At 39.1% G+C, this 24,789-nt stretch overlaps 2 protein-coding genes across 5 annotated transcripts; both read left to right on the top strand.

Moving 5' to 3' along the window:
- The first annotated feature begins 33 nt into the window (after positions 1-33).
- Positions 34-13,242, top strand: LOC108674464 (sphingomyelin phosphodiesterase 4). The gene is made up of 15 exons (XM_018162415.1): positions 34-77; positions 264-369; positions 1,345-1,561; positions 1,830-1,989; positions 2,277-2,411; positions 5,997-6,118; positions 6,838-6,981; positions 7,507-7,675; positions 8,053-8,292; positions 8,555-8,640; positions 9,144-9,303; positions 9,940-10,051; positions 10,602-10,741; positions 10,938-11,141; positions 11,577-13,242. The coding sequence occupies exons 1-15, from the start codon at positions 45-47 to the stop codon at positions 11,757-11,759; spliced, it is 2,211 nt and encodes a 736-aa protein (XP_018017904.1). The 5' UTR covers positions 34-44; the 3' UTR covers positions 11,760-13,242.
- A 3,536-nt stretch (positions 13,243-16,778) lies between these two features.
- On the top strand, positions 16,779-23,579 carry LOC108674465 (adenosine kinase-like). 4 transcript variants are annotated; one of them, XM_047885498.1, is made up of 7 exons: positions 16,836-16,840; positions 17,048-17,064; positions 19,866-20,053; positions 20,291-20,455; positions 20,647-20,780; positions 21,085-21,191; positions 21,369-23,579. In XM_047885498.1, exons 3-7 carry the CDS (start codon positions 19,866-19,868, stop codon positions 22,239-22,241), a joined length of 1,467 nt encoding a protein of 488 aa, XP_047741454.1. In that variant the 5' UTR covers positions 16,836-16,840; positions 17,048-17,064; the 3' UTR covers positions 22,242-23,579. The 4 variants fall into 4 exon arrangements, with proteins under 4 accessions (XP_018017905.1, XP_047741454.1, XP_018017907.1 ...); XM_018162418.2 differs by having other exon boundaries at positions 17,044-17,064; XM_018162416.2 differs by lacking the exon at positions 17,048-17,064 and having other exon boundaries at positions 16,779-16,840.
- Positions 23,580-24,789: the final 1,210 nt, after the last annotated feature.

Raw genomic sequence — 24,789 nt, 5'->3', positions numbered from 1 at the left:
CCTGTCACCGCCCTCCCCGTAAGTTGGACGCGCATGATACCTTCATGATATTCGAGTTCCCTGTCACCGCCCTCCCCGTAAGTTGGATGTCTTCCTCAATCTGTCCTATGATAGTTCGGTGAAATTTCTAATTAAACTTTGATAATATCAACAGAAATCATTAATGGGAGCAAATTTCAACTTTTTCTAAGAGACAAGCCTATTTTGACAAAAAAGATTGTTCCGCTCCACTTCATTACTTATAGAATTTGTATTTATTTCAGGCAGGGGTCCAAAGCGCCATCCTACAGGGCACCGCGCCAGGGCCTCTCTATGCCGGCAAGGTCCCCAACCTGGGCCCCGGCAAGCTGCCCCACAGCATCCACCTCAGTATCCTTTAATTGTTGCTTATTGTGCGACTTTTTGTCTGTGCTTTGAAATCTTCCAGCTTCTGGCAGAACAGGTTATCAATGTTAGTGTGTATATACATATTCTGAGCTTCAACCATTCTTGGAAGTTTCGACTTGCATTATTTATTTTGCGTCGGTCATCACACCCATCGATATTTTGACCACATATGCTTGTCTGCTGTGAGCGTTTCATATCCGCTGGTTCACATTCTATATAATGCCACTCGATCATATCCTATAGCAAACCATTCGATCATATCCTATATTAAGCCACCCGATCATATCCTATATCAAGCCACGCGAACATATCCGATATCAAGCCACGCGATCATATCCTATATCAAGCCACCAGATCATATCCTATATCAAGCCACGCGAACATATCCTATATCAAGCCACGCGATCATATCCTATATCAAGCCACGCGATCATATCCTACATCAAGCCACCCGATCATATCCTATATCAAGCCACCCGATCATATCCTATATCAAGCCACGCGATCATATCCGTATTAAGCCACTCGATCATATCCGTATTAAGCCATTCGATCATATCCTATATCAAGCCACGCGATCATATCCGTATTAAGCCACTCGATCATATCCGTATTAAGCCACTCCATCATTTCCTACATCAAGCCATTCGATCATATCCTATATCAAACGTTTCGATCGTATCGCTAACTCATGCCACACCTTTACCTGTGCTTACCCTGTGTGTTCTTCCATCCAAGCCTTCTTTCTTACTAAGCCTGCTCAGGAATTACCATAGAATTTGTGATAACGTTTACCACGGTTCCTTAACCCCGGCGCGCTGACTCTCTCGACTAGTACATATTCCACTTCAACCACTACCTCTTCCACGTGTTTCTCACTAAACCTGTTATTTCACTAACCAAGAATTTGTGACATTAACGATAAGATGACCAAGGTTCCTTAGCCCAGTCATGCAGACTCGTTCGAGTTCTACATGTTCCACTTCAGCCACTACCTGCTGCACGTGGGTGTGGCTGAGGGTTGTGGGGGCCTGGCATGGACCAGCGTGGGTGACGCGGTGTACCCCACGCTGCTGGAGGACTACCTCACCACGTTCCTGCCCTGCCACGACGCCGCCGCCTCGCCGCAATTCTCGACCCTCACAGCGACCCCGCACACGCCTATTGCTGCTAGGTTCTTGCTTCAGTTCTCTTCAGTAACCTGATTATAAACCCTTGCTTTCATAACGAAATTTACAACATTTCTTAATTCTGAACGTTATAAAAACTAATATGAATGAATTCCTCCAGTTTAACCTTGAAGATAAACGCTCCGAAAAATAGCGAGCGTCTGGTCGTTAATTTCATATCTTCTTTCTCGGTCACGATGATAAGCAAGAAGAAATTGTGTGCGTGAGCGAGAAAAAATTATGCGGGAATGTTAATATAAGTTATTATGTCAGATTAACGGTGAGTGGGCTGCAGCACTTGACGCAGCTGATGTCACCCATCAGCACCCCTGACGCCCTAGGACCACACAACACCCACCTGTACTCTCCCCACACGTCCTCCCCGTTCCATAACACCCAACTACCTCAGCGCCCCGCTGCCTGGGTCAGCCAGGTAACGCGTGGTCTTATTAGTGTTCACTTTTATCTGATTTTCTTCCTTGCGCTGTGATGATTCGTCCATTTTCAAGTGACCATATTACTGCATGTTTGAAGTGTAATTAATGGCTTCACACTTAGAGACATTTATTTAATTATGCTACGGCCATTAAAATGCTTTGGGAATTGCGAGGTATTGCGATAAGATATTATTTTCATTTTTGGTGCAAACGTTGCGAAAATTTCTGTAGACTTTGTGTTGCAGACGGTAGTGCAGGTGCTGGTAATGTGCTTGTGTTGCAGGTGGTGCTGCAGGTGCTGGTGGAGATGTGGGTGAACCAGTGCCAGGGTAGGCCAGGTGGCCGCCCCTCCTCCCCCATGTCCCCCAACACCGCCTCCCTCAGGACCGCTCCTGGCACTACGCACCACCAGCTCCAGGTTCGGTCCTAGATTCTTCAACATTCTGTTTGTAGTAGAAAAATTAATGGGTCGTATTTTCCAAGTATTAGAAAATTTTCCGCAATTTGTACCTACTGATTCTGCGTATTTCCGGCCAAACTGGAACAGGATGACTCACATGAGAACAAAAAGCACATCAATATTTGGACCAAATCTTCCTCGTTTCTCTGCGTCTTTACGACATTATTATTCGATTGTTGTTCTTAATATGACAGTGGAATTAATTATTTCTGTTACAAATTATTATCTACGATAGCTTTGTAAGCTCAGTGGAAAATTTTTTCCACTGACAAGCATTGCTGAATAGTTTCATTTAAATTGGTGTGTGTTAATATTAAATGTTGACAATAGACAAATGCGCTCAAAGTATTTGTATATGACGGAGCATTTTCCTTTTACTTTCTTTGTAATATATTCGGATATTGAATATTAGTCACAATTTTAAAGTGTTCGATAAAAAAATATATGCAAAGTTATGCCTCTAGTCGTTTGCCTCTTCTATAATTTCGATCACGTTGATTATTCTATCTTTTAGTTCTCCAAATATAAACGTACCTATGCTATAAAACTGTTAGCGCCTGCCGCCCTGCGTTAAGAGCGAGTCTGTCTCGGTTGCTACAAACTGCATGCTTCCTCTACAAAGGCTTTTTGTTTGGCCGCGGCAAGTTTTCTGACGCCTGAAACAACAATTTTGTCCCATAATACGCAGTAATTTGGTTTAATATCTTGCATTGCGCATTGTCTTGCCTGCTCAAGTGAGCAATAACGTTCCAGCCCTCGCTCATCTGACTTCATTATTGTGTTGGCACGATAGCCTCAGGATTGAAGCTCCCAATTCGAGCATTACCGTTGAGTGATATTACCATGTTTTAGAAATGAACCTCAAGCACTCACTTGTTCTGTGCCGTTTGCATAGTTTTCTTCCTTTAGCAATAACGAATTTTGCTGACCGGCAAGGTCGAGGTCTTACCACAATGTTTCACACGACGCTCTGCACTGCTGGTCTCTGAAAAACTTTCACTCCTGAACTTTATTTTGAGGGCGCGGTTGCCAAACACATCCACTATGTCGAACTTCAAATAAGACGCAAAGGCCGTGACAATCTAAATGCCTGAAATTTAATGCGAAGTTTCTACGCACCAAGACTATTGCATTTAAATAGTGTATCCTTATGTGCAGAACAATGTTGTTTGAACAACTGTAGACGTGTGAAGTGTACAGAACAATGTCGTGTGAACAAGTGCAAAAGTTGGGTGTACAGAACAATGTTGTTTGAGCAGGTTCAGAAGTTTGGTGTGCAGAACAACTTTAGAAGAGCAAGCGTAGAGTTCAATGTAGTACTAAATAACGTTATTAGAATACGTGTAGAAGTTAGGTGTGCAGTACCATGTCATTAGATCAAGTGTAGACGTTCAGTGTGCCGCCAGATGCCGCTGTGGACGGACAGCGCCGCTGCCATGCATGGTCGGCCTCAGTGGTTTGTGCCTCCGACACTCTTCGTGAGTGCCGACTAGATTGTTTTAAAATCTTGTTCTTTTGTTGCGCTTGTGTTGCCGTCAACCTCAACATGCTAATGCAGCTGAAAACTCATCCCTGCTCACAAGCTGGCGCACCAATTATTTATATCCTCTGTGCTTAATCGTCCCATAATTGCTTTTTACTCACACTCTAATTAACGATTTTATGTTAGTTCTTGAAAATGGAAACGAAACCCGATTATTCTCTGCGAATTAACAGTCGAATATGTATCAGACCCTCGCTCCAAAATCGGCATCATTTGAGCTGACACTGCTAATATAGTAATATTTTTAATATTTCTGGCTTATATTATATTTATTTACAGACTTATATCAGTTTATTTTGATGTTGAACATGAAATGCTAGCAAGTGTTTAAAGAACCTAACCCTAGATTATTCCTGAGCTTGCAATGCATCCGTAACGCTCATCGCTATAAAGCTGATAACGTGTTGATTTTCAGCTGCTCTGACTCGTCAAGCATTTTTATCAGCTAATTCTTTGCCTGTTTTTTGTTATATTTCTATTTCATGATTTATATGATAGTGTCATATCTTTCGTTCTCTTTGACTGTTTTCTATTACTGGGTTTCAATCATTTTCGTTTGTTTATTTTCCACTTCGGTGCCATTCTAATGTAACTTTGATTTGCTGTGGCCCGTGTAATATTCTCGGTCCCTTTATACAAAAATAGTGAATAATGAATTGGATGACCGAGCCAGCCGTGAATCTAGCCTGCGAACTTAAATAAATCTTGTTCAAGTTTCTGGTAGTCAATCCTTTATTATTTTCCTGAATCGTTGAAGTAGTTACGGTAAATTACTTTGGGCGGAAATTCACAGTAATCTCCTATTAGAGATTAAATTCATTATTCAATATTTTTGTATACCCTTGAGAGTACTGGCTGATATGAAGCCATTGGTGCTGACGTGAACTGGGGAAGGTAAGAGCGTTTCTTGTAATGGACTCATCAGCTTCTCCTGGATAAGGCAGCAAAGATTGTAAAGACTTCATTTCTTTCAATGACACCTAGAATTTTCTACACTAATTACCTTATTTTAAGAAAATTTATTACGTACTCTTTCCTTGAGTCCTTCAGCGCGAAGACGCGCGATGCAAACCGAGTAAACGTCGCGCCAGGTCTCGGTCAGGAAGACGATATCTAGTGAGTGCGAGGGACAAATGTGAAGAAATTTATCAACCTTTTTTCATCAACGGATTTGGATGGATCAAGGTCTGCAGCAGCTGGCCGCCGGCCGGGTAAGCTAACAGCGCCATGAATAGCAGCCAAATTTAGCTTTGGTCATAAAACATAAAGGCAAATTTAGCTTGGGTCATAAAACGTCTACAGTAAGCTCGAAGCCGGATATATCGAACGCCAAACCGAAAACCAAAATATAGTCCCTTGTCAAAACACGCTAACATCGACGTAGCTTGCGTCAAATAAGCTACGTGATCAGCAAGAAAAAAAAAAGAAACGAGATCAGAACGGAGCCTGGTGACGTACGCCCACTCCAGCCAGATTCAGATTCAAACCAAGATGGCAGATCAAGCCAAGATGGCCCGGTAACGGACGCCACCGTCAGATTTAAAGGCACAGTACAGCATTCAACGTAGGAAGATCGTCAAAGTGTAGTCCTTTTATTCAGAAGAACTTGATTTAAAGATTTGCGACGTAGAAAAACGAGGGCCGATCAAGTCAAGATGACCGATCGGTTTCGGAAGAGTAACGGTCGCCACAGTCAGATTTAAAAGCACAGCATTCAACGTCAGAAAATCCTGAACGCGTACGGTATTCTTCTTAGTTGAAAGAAATGGCTTATAAAGATTTGCGACGTAGGTAGTTTTCAACACGAGGGTATCAAATTTTTACACAGGCGTAAGTTGCGAACGGAGCAAAGCAATGCACGTCCGTCTGCAGCCACAGCCGGCGTAAGACTACAAAATGTATATGAAACATCATAAGCAAGCTGTGTAAAACTCTTATTAATTTAAACTTATAAATAGAAACATTTATATGTATGTTGATGAACGTTGTTTCGTGTACAGGGCATCGGGCCGAGCATCATGTGTGAGCACATCAGAGCCGTACGCATGGTCATCAAGCATCTACACTACTTCAGCAACAGCATCAAACCCGCCCAACCGTCGCCTCTAGACAACCTGCGCAGGTCTCGCCACAACAATTTTGCACGAAAGAGATTGAAAGCTATTCCTACGTTTTAAACGTTTTTTAAATAAATAAGCTTTTCATGAACATTTTATTTTTGTATATTGATTGTACTTGTATTCCTCTATATTTTTAACTTGTGTTTGAGCTGGTTTCCGAAACGCAAGGAAAATGTGAATTATTTTCTTTTTATTCTTGGTGAAGTTGGGCAATTTCAGCAGACGAATGATCTAGATTATTTTTCATCACTCATACATACAGTCAAAACATTCTAGGTTTTAAATACACCTTCATACATTTTTGCTTGTTTTCAATCCCTCTATGCCCAAACGATTCTTTGATCTATCGTTATAAGTTTGTTCAAAATATGTTGCTTTGTATCTAATTACATCTTTAAAAAATATAATTGTGTGTTTTGATAACTCAATAACCAGCTTTATTTAAAGATTTTTATGTTATCAATTTTAAATTACAATGTCCTAGAGTTTTAAATTATTTAATTTGAATCATCAGAATGTTATGTAACATGGAACAATTTAAAGCGTAATCCTTTTATAATACCCAAATACCTATTCTAATGTTCTAATACCCAACAAAATTTTACATAACAAGGGAGATGTATATCCCTATTTGTCGGTCTAATTTTGAGATGTGCTACTGACGCGATTACTGTTTATTGATCCTGACTGCACGTTAACTCAGATAGTTCAATGACTGCAGGTGCGTGTGGCCGATGTGTCGCAAGAGTTTCTACGCGCTGTTCCTGCAGCTCCTGCAGCGCTGGCCTCTGGACTCATCCTTCAGACTCCTGCTGGAGGCCTGGCTCAGCTACATCCAGCCTTGGCGCTACACTGACATCAATAAGTGAGAGATACAGCCAGCTATGCAGTTACACTGTCATCAATAAGTGAGAGATACAGCCAGCTATGCAGTTACACTGACATCAATAAGTGAGAGATACAGCCAGCTATGCCGTTACACTGACATCAATAAGTGAGAGATACAGCCTGTCATGGCGCTACACTGACATCAATAAGTGAGAGTTGCGTTGTGTTAGCTGCCAATAATGTTTTCTGTTATTTTATGGTAGCTGCCTTTTAAACACTTTGGGTATCCAATCTATTGGCATTTTTGATGAATTAAATTCATTTCCTATGCTCATTTCTGTCGTGATTTTGTGCGCATTCTGTCCCGTATTTTGTTTTAATATGGAATTTTTGATGTCTGTAAGGTTATCAATGTTGATTCAAATTTTTCTTCTGTTTTGATTCGTTTGACCATCATGAAAATATCTGAAGTTTTATGCATTAACAATTCGCAATACGTTAGCTTGTCACTTGATTTAGCTCAATATTCTCGACTGCATAACCGTTGAATTGTTTTGCACAGGCCTGCTGACCCTAGCGAGTCGGGAGTGCCTGTGGAGTGGCAGTGGCAGCGATTCATGGCCGACAATCTACTCTTCTACTCTGGTATCCTGACTACAGTGCTGCCCAGGCTCCTCAGACTGGACCTATCAGCTCCCAAGAATGCCCATATGCTCTACAGGATCAGTAAAGCAAGTACAAATATCTTGTCAAGTTTAATAAAAATAAACACCGCCATACCTTTCTGAATATCTAACTAACTCCCGCATCTTTAAAAGAATTTAGATGCAAGTACATTTTTAAACGCGAATGCAAAAATATGATTTCGCTGTAAATTTGACATATCAGTTCCGATTCTAGGAAGCTTCACCGTGAATTCGAAACTTAATTGTTCACCGTTGCTCATTTGCTTTTACTCACAACACAGAGTTTATTTGACCCTGTTTCTCTTCATTGCGCCGATATGCATGACAGGATTACTTGATGACCAAACACAATGAACGATTTGGTTCAATAAATCTTCTGCGTCATTAAACGCTCAGTTGTCTGATTTCATTCTTCATTGCAGGTATTTTCCTTGCCAAATTTTGCTGAGATCCTGCAGGCTACTGAGGAAGCCCTGCAAGCTCACCCCCACCCTCTGCTGTCCCCCAGCAGCCCACCGAGGCTTCAGACTCGGCAAAACCACCAGCAAGAAGGCCAGCTGCCTGCGCAGGCTGTGGCTGCTGCGGCTCGCTTGCATTTCCAAGAGATGGAAGGAACTCACTTCGTTTATACTTCAATATTTGGACGCCACACGCAAAGCCTGGTAGCAAAATAATAATTTAATAATTATACAATTTTATTATTTTTAATTATTTACTAAAAAAATTCTCAGCTTCTACAAGTTTATGGCAAACCACTCTGTGAGTACCTATATGTTCAAAGACAAAGATCATTATTGGTCAATTGTCTGGTGATGTTGTGTGTTGATAATTATGAAGCATAATAACATATATTATCGGGCGCACTCAATTAAAATACGGTATACCCTGCCTCGTGTCGTGTGTGACGTGCTGCGTGTCGTGCAGGCGTACCAGGTGCTGTGCGGTGCGCGGGCCGCCGAGGCCGCCGTCAAGGGGGAGCTGGCAGGCATGGACCAACCTACTCAGAGAGAGTGAGTACCTGTACAATGTTAGGTGCTGAGTACTGCGTGGTATTAGGTGCTGAGTACTGCGTGGTATTAGGTGCTGAGTACTGCGTGGTATTAGGTGGCATTAGATGCTGAGTACTACTAAAAAATTTGCTGCTGTATGCTCCTCAAAATATTTGGTGCCGAATGCTGTTCACAAATTATGTGCTGTACTATGTTCTTGTGTAAGTTAGAACAACATGTATATTGTGTGATTTATTCAATTAGTTCGTGTACGAGTCGAGTCATTTATTCGTTTTGGTTATTGAATCACTCGTACACATTTTAGGTTAAACCCTGCAGTCCAGCTACCTCGATATGAATGTATTCGTCTCTTATTGTTAACAGGCTCGCGATCTCGTGTAATCCGGCACTAGCCAAAGTAATTTTGTAATTACTTACCACCTAAAATTATGTTATTATATTTCTAATCCTTTGAATATGTTGATATTATTATATAATGTTTATATTCCCTATCAATTACACAGCAGCAATAATGAGAGCGAAGGCGGCGCGTTATGGCGGGCGTGGAAGTGGCTGGCGAGTGCGGCGAGCGGCGCCCCGTCCGACGACAGCGCGGCAGACGAACTGCAGCGCACGCTCCTGCACCTCCAGGCCGCCGCTGCTCATCTCCAGCATATTTTTAAGGTGAATCTTGCCGAATCATGTTATCGGTGATACATTTTAATTTTTATTAAATTACCTATACAAGTCATAGTATTTGTGATACATCTGAATATTTTTACGGTGAACCTTGCCGAATCATGTTACCTGTGATAGATTTTAATTTTATCAAGTTTAACTATACCAAGTCATGGTATCCGTGATACATTTGAATATTTTTAAGGTGAGGTATTAAGTAAAAGTGAAATTAATCTGCGAACTGTAAGTCGCTAAGTCTGCCCATTAATGCAACTGCCAAGTGACGTTGGCAGCTAAATTTCGTTGATTCTGCTCACCAATAGTCAAAAATTTAATTTAGTCCTAAATCTGGTCGTCGAAATATCGCGTAACGCAATGGAATGTCTCCTCCTGTCTCGAAGCCGTATGGTATGTCTTGTTTTATGTAGTATATCTGTCTCGTAATGTTTCATAAGAACATGAAACAATTGTTATATTCCGGGAAGAAGCTATTGTCCCATGCAACACTTATTCCATGCCAATTTTTTCCTTTGTTTCTGTATTTTTTCGTTCTGGGACATTTATCGTCCGGTGGTCCAAGTTCATTTGGGGTACAAGGTTTTGAGGAGCAGATGTTAATGAAAATTATAAACTTCCTCTCAGATCAACGAAGAGGTCCACCCATCATTCAGCAGCGACTATTCGCCCAGCAAAACCCGGACATCTGTACCGGACCAAATCCAGACCGAAAACGGGCCTGTGCTTTCAGATCAAGGTGAGCTGCTTGGCTCCTAAGTAGATTTAATTAGTAAACCAGTGAACTTAAATTTGTAATCTAGTGAACTTAAAAATTTGCAATCTAGTTGAAATTTTACGCAAGATTTTTTGCTGTGACACTGTATTACCTGAAGTTCAAAAATAGTTGCAGAAATCATCGATTTTATAAACTTGAAATGAATCTCAACTGTCTGTGGGCTAGTTTAAATATATACAACTTGAAAGAAATTTACGATTCTAAGATTTCAAAATGTTGGTGAATCGTTATTTTAGCATTCAAATTGCACGTTATCTTCCACTATGTGACAATCACAATTATCACGATAATTACGTTTTTGACAATACATTTAATTACATTAAAATTGTTCAAGAAGATTTTGTAACAATCTTTACATTCCTGATGCCAATGAGATTAAAAGTATCAAGCTGCCTTTGTTATTAATTAATAATTCATCCTGACGCCAGCGAGAAATTATATTTATTGAAGTTATATGTATATAGTGATTCCAGGATACGTTTATTAATATTTATAACGCCCCTGCCTTCAGGACGCCGGCAACTGGTATGCGGACTGCGGCGCCATGACCTAAAGTTCGAGGGAGACCCCGATCTGCGCCCCATCAGCACTGGGGAGTTTGCGGTGCTCGTGCGCTGGCTATATCTCCTCGCCTCGTATCTCAACGCTAGAGTGAGCATGCTCAACTTTACAAGCTTCATAATTTATACAATTTTTATATTATATGTATGATGCTTATTTCGTCTGCCTCCTCCTAACTCGTCTACCTCTCCTCCCAACTCGTCTGCCTCTTATCGCCGTCTATTAGTTACAAAAATAAAACTTGTCACCTCCTAAACAAGAGCTCACGCGATATTATCATGCACAGTACGGACGTGAACTGGAACTCGGCTACTACGCCGCCGGGGTGCTGGGGATGCTGTGGCGCTGTGTCCTGCAGGCACCGTTGACCATCTACGAGTATCGCAAGGGCGGCGGTCTGCCGCAGGGCGACTGTGGGGCTCTCTACCCCGTCAGGGTTGCCCGCCTCCTGCCACCCCGGCTGAGCTTCAGGAGGCTTGCCAGCAAACAAGTTAGTCCGTTTATTTATCAAACATGAGCCAGCGAGTTCTTGTTGACGTTTCTGTAATTATCTAAAATTTAGTGTTTTATGATCTAGGAAGCAATTTTTGTCATGAAAATGTAGGAGTATTTGACAAGTGACTACAAAAGCTTGACGGGTCAATTCAAACAAATACTCGAGTCTACTTCCAGAGACTTTTTAGTGAATGAATTGTCAGCGCGAATAAATTGTGAGTTTTGCATGTGACCATTTCAATTGTACGTGTCGAATGTTATCAGTTCAAGTCATGTATACTACAGCATAAATTAATTTAAATCAAGTGTAATACATCATAAATTAAATAAAAAAGTATCCTGTCACAGATTTTAAATGACAAAAGTGCGATCACGCAAAACTACCATCAACAATCCCTTTCATCATGCCCCTTGCTCTGTATGTGTGCAGTTGCTGGTGTCGGTGCTGGCGTTGACACTCGTGCTTTACGTCGTGCTTGGCGTGTCGCTGCAAACTCAGCTCCTGTGCGTCGTCTTCCCAGCCTTCATCCTATACCTCGCTGCACAGATTATCTGTGGCAAAGCTCTTCTTAAACCTCAGCATCCTCTGCAGATTCGTAATGAAGAGGACTGATGTATGTAGCGTTGTAGTTATTTGGCATTGTGGTGCAGCAGCGCACTGAGCGTGGATCTCGGACTTGCGAAATTCAGCATCTATATCTCCGACATAGATGATGTAGATGATTAATATTTCTAGTACAATCGTCCATATAATTTGTTCAGAGTAACGCAGTTACTCATAGATCAAAAAATACGTTACTTTAAAATAGATCTTTTCTCAGCGTAGTTCCTTCATATGTCCTGAGCATCGAATGCTTCAAAGAAGGACGTTCATTTGCTATCACGCATTGGGATGGCTGAGATTAGGTCCACGAATTCCCTCTTTAATTAGAAAGATGCAATTCAAATCCTCTTGATAAAACTCTTAATAATAAGTTAGTGGAGTCAACATGATTCAACTTTCACAAACTGCACGAATCGTTTCGTGGCAATCGACTATATTATATAGGTAGATCTATGACGATACTATTTGTAAGTTTGAGTCAATCTCCATTGGCTGGTTACGAATTAGTATTCCCTTGCTAAGTACCTACTGCTAAGTTTTTCTGAGTAAATTGAATCGCTTTTAACGTGTATGCCCGGAAATTCTTTTAAGCATTTCTTGCGTGTAGTTACTTATAGCCTTGTCATTACGTTTACTCGTTAGTACTGACATTAAGTTATCGGTAATAATATTGCTGGTGTTCTCATAACCACCAGAATAAATAAAGAGATTAAATTTGACTTCACGGAAAGGGAAGACACCTGCTAGCTCGCTTTGCTTCAGGGTTTACGTTAACATTTATTTCCAGAACAGTTACCTGGACATTTGAGTTTCTTCTGTCCTGCTTGCATAATGCTTACTGTGACCGTGCGTGACTTGAGTCATCCTGTTTTATTCTAAGATATTTGATTGCTCGCTTGACTCCAGCTCAACTAAATTAGAACATTCGCCTTTGCTTTGAAATATTTTCAGGGTGCGTCCTTAATATGCGAGCTCTTCCTGACTGGAGACAATTAGCATATTCTCGTGCCAAAAAATGTTTTTTTCATCTAAATTGCTAACTGAATGAGTCGAGATATATAAAATGAGCTATTAACAATCGTCGTATGTTGCTTCCCATTGATGCTCACTTGTATATATTACTCACCAAGAAGGTTATAGCTGATATTGTGTAATCAGTGTTTCTTTGGTGTATGAAGCAGCTGAGCCTTGCTCGACTTCAGGTTTCAAATGAATGCTACTCAGTTTGTGATATCCACTGCCTTGAAATTGTATAAGGTTGATCACAAGTTGAAATATGCCTGTGCTTAACCAATTATCATTATTATGTCGTACTCATTCATTGAAATATTGTAGCCTCTTGAACTTCCTAATTGTGTATTTTTCGAAACATTGTGTGTGCGTTCGTTTGAAGCCTAGCTCTGTCAATATACAAGGTGTGGTGAAATATGACTCGGGCTCTTTAATTGATAATGTCTCGCGTACTTTAAATAAACATACATTTTTATTTTTTCGCAATGTTTTTTTTTTCCACAGAAATATATTTTAAAAATTCTACTTGTTTAAACTTATGTTTGTTTCGGCCTTTTTGGGGTTGACAAAAAATACATAAGAACATAATATATTTTTATCCGCGCCAACACTTCTCTACCGCTTACGTAATTCGATCGATGTGTAATGGTTATTCATATCGTTCCTACATTTACGCTCTAATCACTAATCATGATTAGACTAATGTCATACGAATGCAGCGTAATATTAACGACCTGTTTAATTTGTGTGAACTAAATGCTACAGATATCTTGGGACAAGCTCAAGTCCCCAGTGAAGGTCAGAGCGGAAATAAACGTAGGAAAGAAGCCGTAGAGATGCAAGGTCAAGCGTTGTCATGGCGACGCTGGGATGCCGTCCCGCAGTCCTCAACTGCATGCCGGACATCACTGCCTTCTGCCGCTCATGCCCGTAGCAAAGAAAATATCTTTCAGTTGACCTAAGATATTTGATTTTCATGAAGCGACAACAGAAATAACTGTTTGCCGTGGAAGTCGGCAATAAAAGATAATCGCATAGTACTATTTTCAGCCGACATAATAATAAAAATTTTGCGATATATTTTTTTTGTTTTGAGCCGCTGTCCCTTATCTGTCCCAGGCATTGATTAGGAAATTGCAGGTGTGAATCATTCGTTATAATCTTATGAATAATCATCCCTGATAATCAAAATTCTGGTGTGTTGCAGTTTTGCGCAACCGAATTGTACAATTGGCAATTTACTCAGGCAAGCTTGGAACGATATATTCTTGACCGCACCCGCACTGCGGCATCGGCACGCGAGGAAACTAAGCGATGTCACGCAGAGCGCGTACTGACATGGAAGCAATAGCATGACTTGCGTTACTGCTGCGTGCTTTTTTTTTGTACAACCCTTGTATAATTATCTGCACAGTGCTCACTGCATACGCTACTACGTCCATCATGTTAACTATTCGTACAAGCCCTGGTGTTCTCATTATTATTATTATTATTATTATTATTATTATTATTTATTAGTTTTTTGTTATATATATCATTGCTCGGTGTGGTTGAAGTTTATCGAGGGGCTAAAAAGAAAAAAAAATTGCGTGCATCGTTATGAGATGGTTAATTTTATTTGAAATGAAATTATTCAAACCTGAATTCACGGTTACCATTCATATATTAATTTCATTTAAGGCGGGTCCTCCGAAATATTGTTTCAAATTCCCGCAACTTGCTATTGCAAAAAATTAAGCTTCTCTTAATTAATAGAAATTTGCGAGATGAATTAAACAATAAAATGCACTAATTAAAATTTTATCCTGTTCTCAATAAAAACTTAATCTAATCGTTAGTTTATTTCTAAGTTGTTCATCTATTCTTTCCGACTATTCATCTTAGGGAGGAATTCCTTATTAAATGCATTAATAATTTCAATTCGAGTTAGACATGAGAAGCAAATATGTAGACACACAGAAGCTGAGTCTGCAATAACTTGCTGGTACATCCATCGTCCGCGCCTCAGCCGACGGAGCGTCAGCAATTCTCAGCATTCCGGAGGCGTTTTGAGATTTTTTTTATTTAGTACGAAGTCTTAATCAATTTCACCTTTTTTTCGAATTTTGCTTATAGTATAGATTCATATAAATTAGGTTTGATTATGCAGTTATATTGAATGAAATTCATGAATTTTGTTAATATTTTAGGATGCGATCATGCCATAGATGGTTTATTCATCTTGATTTCCATGAACAAAAGTTCCACACACAAATAAAAATTTAGATCATACATTCTTTCGAAAAGTTTAAAATGAGAAGAGCTTTCACTAAAAAACGCTTTATAATGTTCAGATAATGCACGTAAAAATTGTCAAACTGCAAATGAACAATGAATACATGAAGTTAACTGCAGGGATTTGATAAAAACTCTACACGATACAAGTAGTCTCGATCAATTAAAATCAGTGTATATAGTCGTAGGAAGCTCATTATTTTTAGATCATTAATAGAACAGTGGCAGGAAGAAGACCGGTGTGGTGGAGGGTGACTAGTGGGTTCAGACCAGTAGGCTTCAGACCAGTGTTAGGAGAAGAAGACCAGTGGGTTCAGACCAGTAGAAAAGATTGCAGACAAGATATGACGGAGGCTCGTGTGGGTGCAAACGAGGCGATGGAAGTGCCCTCCCTGTCGGGGTTGTCATGCCCTGCCGCCACCATCGATCGCGTCGAGTTAGCGCGCCATGAATGAGCTTGCGGTCATTTTGTGGCGGCAAGTAATTGGATTTGCAGGTCGACAAGGCTGTGATTAGCACAGCACCAAATTTGTGTTGCATTTGTGTCGCGCAACCTCAAGACAGCCTAGACAGGCATCAGTTTAGCCCATATATACGTTTATATCTAAGCTACAGAAAATGAATGTATACATTTCTTGTTATAATATATAAAATATGTTATTTTTATTTTTCCCACTCGCATGCATCTCGTAATTGCGTTTCCCTGCTTCTTGCATCGATTTTCAGATCTTGACCCCACACGATACCCGCAGAGCCCCGGACCAGGAAGCGATAGTTTTGTCAAGATCCCGTGTCGGTGCAGGTCATTGCAGGGGCCTGCATGGCTTCTACATGAGTTTTGCTCCGTTTTAATTTAGTTTACGTTTAGTCCACCAAAAATGCAACTGGATATGTATATTAGTATATGATCCACCTGGCAGCACCGCCGCATATCCTTACTCAGTAAAATAACCACCCAAGAACGCCGCTGGATATTCTTACTCAGTACAAGATCCACCACAGAATGCCGTTTGAAATTCGCTTACCACCAAACCGCTTCAGTCGTTATTAGGCCAGACTTTGGTCATGAACTAAAATAATCCGTATTTAAACTACAGTGGCATATTTTATACCTACACTGACCTCCAAACCGCAATGAGACATGTTTTCTTAATTCGATAATTTCGTACTCAGTTTCACAGAACAACCAATTTTAGGGTACTTTTATACAGGGACCTTATTAACTTGTATCCGGCCTAGGATACAGTTAAACAATTCTTATTTTTGTTTGGTTATAAGGCTTTCATGCTTGAAAGTTTTTTTCGTAACTAATGGACGGTGATTGAAAATTAACTCTGGCTTCGTTGAGGTTAGGGAAAGGTTGGATAATGGAATTCAACGTCAATACTTAAATTTCACTGTTTCAAAGGAGGCAATTTCCATTTAAATAAGACCAAAAATTGGCTTCACAAATGGACAAAATTATGCTATGTTGAAAATTTCCACGCATTATGTCTGTTCCAAGTTCAAGCAAGGTCAAACATAAGCTGGACGAAATCTGGAGGAAAGGTTTCATCTGGCAACTCATTTTTTAACGTTTATCGTATAATAATTGCAACCGGGAGTGAAGTCGATGGGACAAATGAGCTGGAGTACATTATACAGAAAAAAAATTGATATCAGGTACAGACTTGTTTCACTTTGCAAAACGGACAGGACGCTCGGCTTGGTTGCTAGGCAACGATTACTCCTGATCGCCGGTCAGTGAACACGTTTTAGCGCGGTGACGGTTTAGAAGTGTCACTTTTGCGTGACCTACGGTCGAGGTAGGTCGTGTCGGTAGATTGGCTGCATCTACTGTAGTTGGTCTTCCCGCCTGACCGGTCGGGTTTCCAATAGAAGTTTCCTTTTTATTCACTTTGATTGTGTATATTTTTCGTATTAACTTATGAATATTTAAAGCTTGCAGTTGCACAGATTTTTTTGCTGATGAGTTGACGTTTTTTTAACACAATTTTTGTTCTCCAAGTTAGTGCTGAAAGACTGTGAGGTGAGTGACTCAGTCCACTGGACTGGAGTCAGGACCAGGAGTCTTCAATATGGTTTTTGAGAAGGTTAATTATTACTGTTACTGTACATATTATAGTGGCTAAAGCATCTTAAACTTGATCTTGTTATTATTATAACACTTATCTTTAAGTAGGTTTGTTTGTAAATTGTAATTGTTTGCCTGCTAGGGAGCTAGGCTGCCCGCTGCTGCAAATCTTATAGGTACCTAATAAATATTTTACACACTTCTAGGTACGGTTCTACCTTTCCAATTGATCTGAAATTTTGCACCTCTGCGTAAAATTTGAGACAATGCATGAATCAATTGGAAGAATGAATAATTTAAATAATGATAAAAAATTTTCTTATATTAATAAATCTTGAAAAAAGTTTTTTTTTTTTTAATATAGAAGTGTTGTAAGTAATTTTTGAACTCAAATTATTTCCGAATCTAAGCTGATTATTTTGGATCAATTGAGTAAGTTGAAGGAGGTCGAGGTAGGCTAACCTATATCATCCCATGTGGATTTCAAATTTTTAATAAATGAACCTTGAAATCTTGAATGAAGTATTGTACGGTTGTACCTAATTCCATCCTTAAGAAAAGTCTAATGTTTAAAAATAAAAGTTAAATATCATATAGTTGCTGTATTGTAATTCCATCCTTAAGAAAAGTCTAATGTTTAAAAATAAAAGTTAAATATCATATAGTTGCTATTTAAATATTTATTGCTTAAATCTCACAGCATATATTATTATAAGGAAGTAAATTGTATTTTGTGAAGTGCTTAAGAAATAAATGCAACTGTGATGCAAACATAAAAATTGGATGGAAGACACCTGAAACCTAACTGAAAAGTTGGGCAGAAGGCACCCATGAATCAGAGCCTCAGAGTTGCACAAAAACTCCCATGAATCTGGCTAATTTTATCCTTTGATTCCCTTTCTATGTCCAGCTATGACCTTCTCCTAATTGCTTCAGTGTAAAATAAAAAAATATAACTCAGTACTCACTGCAGACTGCAGTCTGCAGTGAGTGACAGAGAGCGCATTTTCTCGTCAACAAAAACTTGAAGTCACGGACAGATGGACGGACAGACAGACAGATGGACATGGCGAGCACAATAGTGCATTTTTTCCATAAATGAGAAAATGCGCTAAAAATTTCCTATTTTTATAGTTTTCAAGCATAATTTTCAAAAATTGCCAGTAAAACAATCATTTTTACCTGCAATTTTAGGAAACTTGACACAGATGTGGTTTGGTAAGTTAGAAGAAACAAAGCGTTTCTTTTGGTAGTTTTTACTTGCTATTATTGGTGTCATTTGGTCATTTTGGTGACAATGGTGATGTAAGTGACTGGTGACATAAGCTGGAAATATGATAGAGAAATACATAGTTACAGTAGGCCTAATAAAGTAATAAGCTATAGCAACATATTATGGGTAACACTGGGCGATCGTGTGTGAGCTGCCAAACCCCACTTGCTCAAGCTCTATTATGGCACTGGTTATGTGATGCGGGAACTGCTTGGGGGCTCACTGCATTCATTGAATGGTAATATTGTTTATCTTTGTGCTATTTCCGTGCACTTGTTGAGTGCACGCCAGAGAGAGTGAAGATCTTTAAGAAAGAATAGAGAGGATAGGAAAACTTTGTGCGTTGAATCTGACGAGTGATGAAGGATGTCACTAAACTTCTGCGCAATATTTCAAATTGGGCTTGTAAATGAGCCAAAAAAAAATCTGCACATGGATAATTTTACTTTTGACTAATCTCCACTTTTCTGTTTTAATTTTTTACTAATCTCCACTTTTCTGTGGTACAATACTGATCAGGTATTGTGAATAGTAAACCAAAGGTAAAATTATGCCAAACTAGTCAGCTAAATGAGTTTTTTTCCTAAATTAATTTCTCCCCACCCAACCACATTCAGTTGTGATAATGGTTTTTGATTACTTATTAATCATTTGTGTATGCTAAATCTTAGTTTTTACTTCATCAATGCATTGATTAGTCATCATTTGTGTGGTGTTAAACATAATTTGTAGCAGAACTTTTTACTCCTGCATGCTAAGTTGTCAAATCAGAAACTAATTTTAAGACTCCAGGAAATGAAAACTTTTTTGTGCAATTATTTGCAAATTTTCCTAGTGATATTTCAGTAAGGTTATGATTTATAATGTTTTGAGAAAATATTTGCTGTTGGTATCCAAAATTTTCATGCATCAGCAGAAGTGACAATAAACTTCCTTTGGTTGCATTTGATATTTTTTAAATTTTTGTTAATGTGAAACATGTTGACAGCCCTAGACAACATTTTTCACATGGTAATTACTACTTTTTTTTATGCTGCTACTAAGAATTTTTGCNTTGACAGCCCTGGACAACATTTTTCACATGGTAATTACTACTTTTTTATGCTGATGGTACTAAGAATTTTTGCATGAAACTCTTTAACATCAATTTTAAAATTTAAATCTCAACATTTTTCAAAAATGCTGATAACCAGAATTTTGAAATATGGAATTTGTGTTATCATGTGAATATTTAACTTCATTATACTTTTTTTCTTTTTAAAGGTACTTCAAATCTTTATTATTAATATCATTTCAAATAAATGCACTCTATGCTGCTTTCAATGCAAATTTTCAAATTTAAAACTATTTTTATCAATTGATTTATCTTATTGCTCTTTAGGGCATGATAATTTTTGTACTTTCTACATTATAGGTTCCTGAGTTCCTAAAATTGTTTTTTTGTCAGGGCAATGATCACTGTGAATTTTGTATCTTTTTACAGATGATGGATTCCAGTAATGGGTCGAGCAGCATCTCCAGGCCATTACTTGTTGCTTTTGGCAATCCTCTGCTGGACATGACGGCCGTGGTGGAGGACCAGAGTCTGCATGAGAGATTTTCTCTGCCTACTGACGGGCAGCTGGAGGTCTCTGAAGAACAGAAGGAGCTGTTCAATCTTGTACAGGAACAGTATGTTAATAGTACAAAGATGGTTAATGTTTTCAATAATTTTGAAAAATAGATCCATGAAATTGTTTCAACAAATTTTATTCTACATTATTGAATTTATTTTCATGTTTCAGTTGGAAGAAAGGCCCTATAAATATACCAGTTATTTTACATTGATGTAAATCCAATTTTGATTTATAACTCTCAAATTTAGTGCAATTTCATTTTTTTCTGGACTTTTCATTGCAATTTTTTCAGGTATGATGTTAGCTGCTCTGCTGGAGGTTGTGCCTTAAACTCATCCCGAGTGTTCACCTGGGTATTGGGGCAGCCAAAGAAAGCCTTGTTCATGGGTGGCATTGGTGTTGATGAGGCTGCCACTCGCCTCTTGAGAATCATTCATGACAGTGGGGTGAACACCAGGTGATTATACATAAGATAGGTTGATTCAACTAGTGCAATCACATTCAGCTGACAATGCAATGCGAATTGAATTGCATGCTGTATGCATGATGCATTGTTCTCAGATATGTAGGTATATAGGTATATGTGAACTGCTACCCAATTTAACATTATTTTTCTTTGTTTTTAACATTGTACTGTTCACTGGTTAGAATGCTGGAGGTGACCACAGAGAGTACAGGTCGCTGTGTGGCTCTGGTGCTGGGAGTGGAACGCTGCCTCTGTGCTGACATCGGTGCTGCTAACTACTGCCCGCCTGAGCACGTCTTCCAAGACTTCAGCATTAGTCAGTGCCTAACTGCACACAAACACATTTTTTATTTGAATGTCTTTATTACTGAAAAAGTTTCTTGTGGGATTGTGAAATATTTTACCATATTTTGTCTAGATATAATGCATATTATTTGCACTGGTGTTTATAAGTTTTCAATATATTTAGTGTGAAAGAAATTGAAATTGCAATTACTAGTTAAGATATACTGGTCAAAATTAAAAATTGCAAAAAGGATCATTGATTCTTAATCTCTTGAATGTCATATACATAAAATATCTACATTAATGTGTAACTTATTATTACTATATTTAAACAGGTGATAATGCATCAGAGCTTAGACCATGCCTAGAAGACATGGCATTGGCTCCTCTTCTGTACGTAGAAGGCTACTTCATAACTCACAGCTTTGACACTGCACTAATGGTGAGAATACTCATTGCCAACTCAAGGCATACTCTAATTGCCTATCTTTTAGACAACCTGTTATTATTTGAGAGCAACTCATCAATTTTTTTAGAATGAGATTACTTTGTATTTAAAAATATTTCACTTTAGCAGAAAAGATATTGTTAGTGATATAATGTTCCTATTCTTCCTCAGATTGCAAAATACGCTAAGGAGAATAAAAAAACATTGATCTTCAATCTTTGCGGCAGCTACGTGTGTGAAAACCATCCTGAAGAATTGAAACAGATATTACCTTACGTTGATATACTTTTTGGATTTGTGGAGGAGTACAAAACTCTTGCTAAGCATGTTGATCTGCCAGCACTCGCCTCTGCCCAGCCTGCTGGAGAAGCAAGCATCGTCACAAGCCTCCCCTCTATACTGCAGGCTGTCAGTAAGTATGAAGCTGTCGTTATTGCGCCAAGCAACTCCTGTGCTGACCTCGCCATGAACTTATCCTCGCAAGAGTTGGATTCTTCATCACGCAAAGAGTCTGTGGTGACTAACGGCTCGCCTGACTCGGAGAACAGCAACAGTCATTATTTTGACAACAGTGAAGTGCTTTACGACAGTGATGATCCTGTGTCACCATCGAATGAACAGGTCAATATTTTGTCAATTCCCCCCGGCAAGAGGAAGCGTTCAGAAAAACGCAAGAGCAAGAAAAGTGACAGTGTCTTTGCCTTACGCAAGTGTTCTGACACATCACCGTGTGGCACCACAAATGGCACAGTCCCTTCCATGATGAGAGACAAAGTTGTTGTTATGACTCAAGGTTCCTTGCCTTTAATGTACGTTGCTAGTGACGGAATTGTGCGGGAAAAACATGTAGCGCCACTTAGTGTCAACTCTATCGTGGACACCACTGGTGCTGGAGACTCGTTTGTAGGAGGCTTCCTGGCTTGCCTCAGCGTTGGACGGTGTTTAGAAGACTGCATTGAGGGAGGGATGTGGGCAGCCCGGCAAATATTGCAGCAAAAGGGCTGCACGATTCCTCAGTATCCTGCTGAGTATTTAACTAAGTAGCGCGTGAGTTGCCTCAACTATTCGAGTTATACGTGAGTTAGTTTACCATGATGATGTTAAACTAACGATGATTTGAGTAGCCTGGAATTTCAGGGTCACTAGTGATGAGTTCTTCGCTCTAGACTTACGTTAAAGATAGCCTAATGCTAATTGCTGTTCGTCTATATGGGTTAATGAACTGAGTTTGTCATGAAGTTAGAAGTTTTCAAGGAGTTTGCAGTTTCAGTTAGGGTTTATTTGATGATCAAAATTCAATTGTTTGAATGATCATTTGTTGAATGGTGATCAACCTTTCTGAAAGTTGTGATACGAAGTATTTTGTTAATTCTTTGACTTGTTGACAGTTATTGACTTTTGATTGTTGTTGCGAGATTGTTTTGTTTTCGCTCGCTAAGTCAATGATTTAGGTTTGTCTCTGATCATTTTTCTGCTTTTCAGCTCTACGTTGGATAGTAGCTACTAGACTTTTTTATACTCGAAATGCCAAGTAGGCTGTTGCACAAAATATCTTCCGTTATCCGTTATAACAGTCTATGGAAAAAATCATCTCGTGGACTAATTGATCAGCATGTTGCATCAAAGTATCAGAAGTCAACGATGGAAAATTCTATATATGGTAATCGGTAGTGTAGCTCGCTCATGTTCATTTGATTCTCTTTCCTAGGTAAATCTTGAGAATCAATTTATTTTGTGCAGTATTTATCGCGTCGACCACGTATGTGCCACGTTTTCTAGTCTTCAGTTTTTAGACATCTTTTTACTTACATCGCTTATTATGAATCTCAGAGTTAGCAGCCATCGCAACCATGTCGTTTGCGTGGTTGTTTAATACGAAACAGGAGTGCTGCGTTTATGTGACAGCATCGATGCAATCACCACTTAAACGCGTCCTCTGAAATTCTTAGTCAAAGAAGACCAGTATTTTCTAGTCCTGGAATTTTTCTGGTGTGACGTAAGTTCTTGGGAAGTATGCGGCGGACCACGTAGGCTTTTTATCTTATTTCGCGTCAATAGTAAATTTTTGTTCTAAAATAAATGAAGTCGTTTGTAGTTTGATGAAGTCTGATTGCGACTTGTCAGCGGTAGTTTGTATTCGAAAAATCTAAATTTATTTAAAGAAAATTGTATATCTAGATATTCTAAGGTTTAATTTAATGTTGGTATTTATAGATCTCGTGTGAATAGTAAATAGAGGCTTTGTAGCTATTACAGCAGCTGTGAAGCAAACTTCATTAAGCTTGCAGGTTTACTTAAAGGTGTATTTAACAGATCTCATTCTATTTTTGATCTATTGTTGTTCTCTTCTCGATGAGCTTTATGATGTCGGACTCGTTGTGCCTTGATGCCTGGTTTGTTATCTCTATTATAAGGATTGCGGATGACACGCCAAGTACCTACCACATTTTTTTCTTATTCGTTGTAGGTATTAAAACTTGGTATCCTTCCCGTACCTCCCGATTGGCCGTATTTGTTTGCCCCGTTTACATGTTTTTAACGAGTAATTCGTAATCATAGTACAAAAGTAGCATTATTGTACTGAATTCATAATTATGTTTCACAGTTAACATGTTTTTGCTGCATAATGATCCGGGGTGTGTCATTTCAGTTGTGAATATTCCTTGCTTAGGATCCATTTTTTAATATCTTTCCAATCAATCTAACTGCAGCACTGTTTTTGTGGCTCTTCTTAGGTTCTGTGGGATTTTACGTTCATATGAGCGTGTTTCTTGAGCAACCCTTCTTTGAGCTTGTGGCAACTGACTGCGAGTTTCAACTTTGGGGTGATGCTCTTATGCAGGTAACATTCCTTGTTTCTCCATTTCGGCCTGGTGACAGACGTCTCATGAAGGCGAAGTCTCACACAAGATTATTCGTATCGTGCTGTCATCTCTTACCTGTTCTATTCGTATCTTGCTGTCATTTTTTATCTTTTCATATTCTAACACGGCTATTTTCTTGCCTGCTTTATCACTCTGGTCAAGTGAGATAATTCGTTTTTTGCTGGAAATGAATAATCTTGGTTCCAGAAATCTCCGAAAACCAGTATCTTCTACCTGTTGGAGACACAAGATCTACTATTTTAAGTGCGTGATCGATTCATGGCTGTAGCACAACTAAACGTAATCTTCACTTTACTCCACAAATTTTACCAGACTTGCAATGCACTTCCCTGGATTAACTAGACGTTTTCCATCTTCTGTGAGTTTTCTTGTGGCTTATCCCTACTTTTGCTGTTCGCTACACAAATTTCGTGTTCGAATGCTATCAAAATTTGTCTTCCACGTCTCATTACATAAGTCGTTTGGCTGTTCCACGATGAGGGAAGCTTATTTGTTACCTGTGGTATTCTAAACAATGCAGATTTCGGGATATGTAGAACTTTATGTCTGGTAATTTGTGCAATCGTCAGTGGTCTAATGGTTCAGTTGTTTGCTCAGTTCATTCCTCAATAATGTTCTTCTGTAAGTTCGCATATCTTGCACTTGGTTTATGAAAGCCTTCTTGAACTACTGTTTTCGGAGGGATATCGCTTTTGGTCGTGTTTTGG

The sequence above is a fragment of the Hyalella azteca genome, unplaced genomic scaffold (assembly GCF_000764305.2).
Source record: "Hyalella azteca isolate HAZT.00-mixed unplaced genomic scaffold, Hazt_2.0.2 contig2210, whole genome shotgun sequence".
NCBI classification, from domain to species: domain Eukaryota; kingdom Metazoa; phylum Arthropoda; class Malacostraca; order Amphipoda; family Hyalellidae; genus Hyalella; species Hyalella azteca.
Note: the sequence above shows the minus strand (reverse complement) of the source record. Positions and strands in the feature narration are given on the sequence as shown.

What these genes read in the sequence shown, in the direction of transcription:
- LOC108674464 (XM_018162415.1), top strand. Translation starts at nt 45, where the DNA reads ATGATATTCGAGTTCCCTGTCACCGCCCTCCCC. An exon ending in CCGCTGCCTGGGTCAGCCAG is followed by an intron (nt 1,990 to 2,276) that starts GTAACGCGTGGT and finishes CTTGTGTTGCAG; the next exon opens with GTGGTGCTGCAGGTGCTGGT. An exon ending in CTACGCACCACCAGCTCCAG is followed by an intron (nt 2,412 to 5,996) that starts GTTCGGTCCTAG and finishes TTTCGTGTACAG; the next exon opens with GGCATCGGGCCGAGCATCAT.
- LOC108674465 (XM_047885497.1), top strand. Translation starts at nt 19,361, where the DNA reads ATGTTGACAGCCCTAGACAACATTTTTCACATG. An exon ending in TAGACAACATTTTTCACATG is followed by an intron (nt 19,394 to 19,865) that starts GTAATTACTACT and finishes ATCTTTTTACAG; the next exon opens with ATGATGGATTCCAGTAATGG. An exon ending in CTTCCAAGACTTCAGCATTA is followed by an intron (nt 20,781 to 21,084) that starts GTCAGTGCCTAA and finishes ATATTTAAACAG; the next exon opens with GTGATAATGCATCAGAGCTT.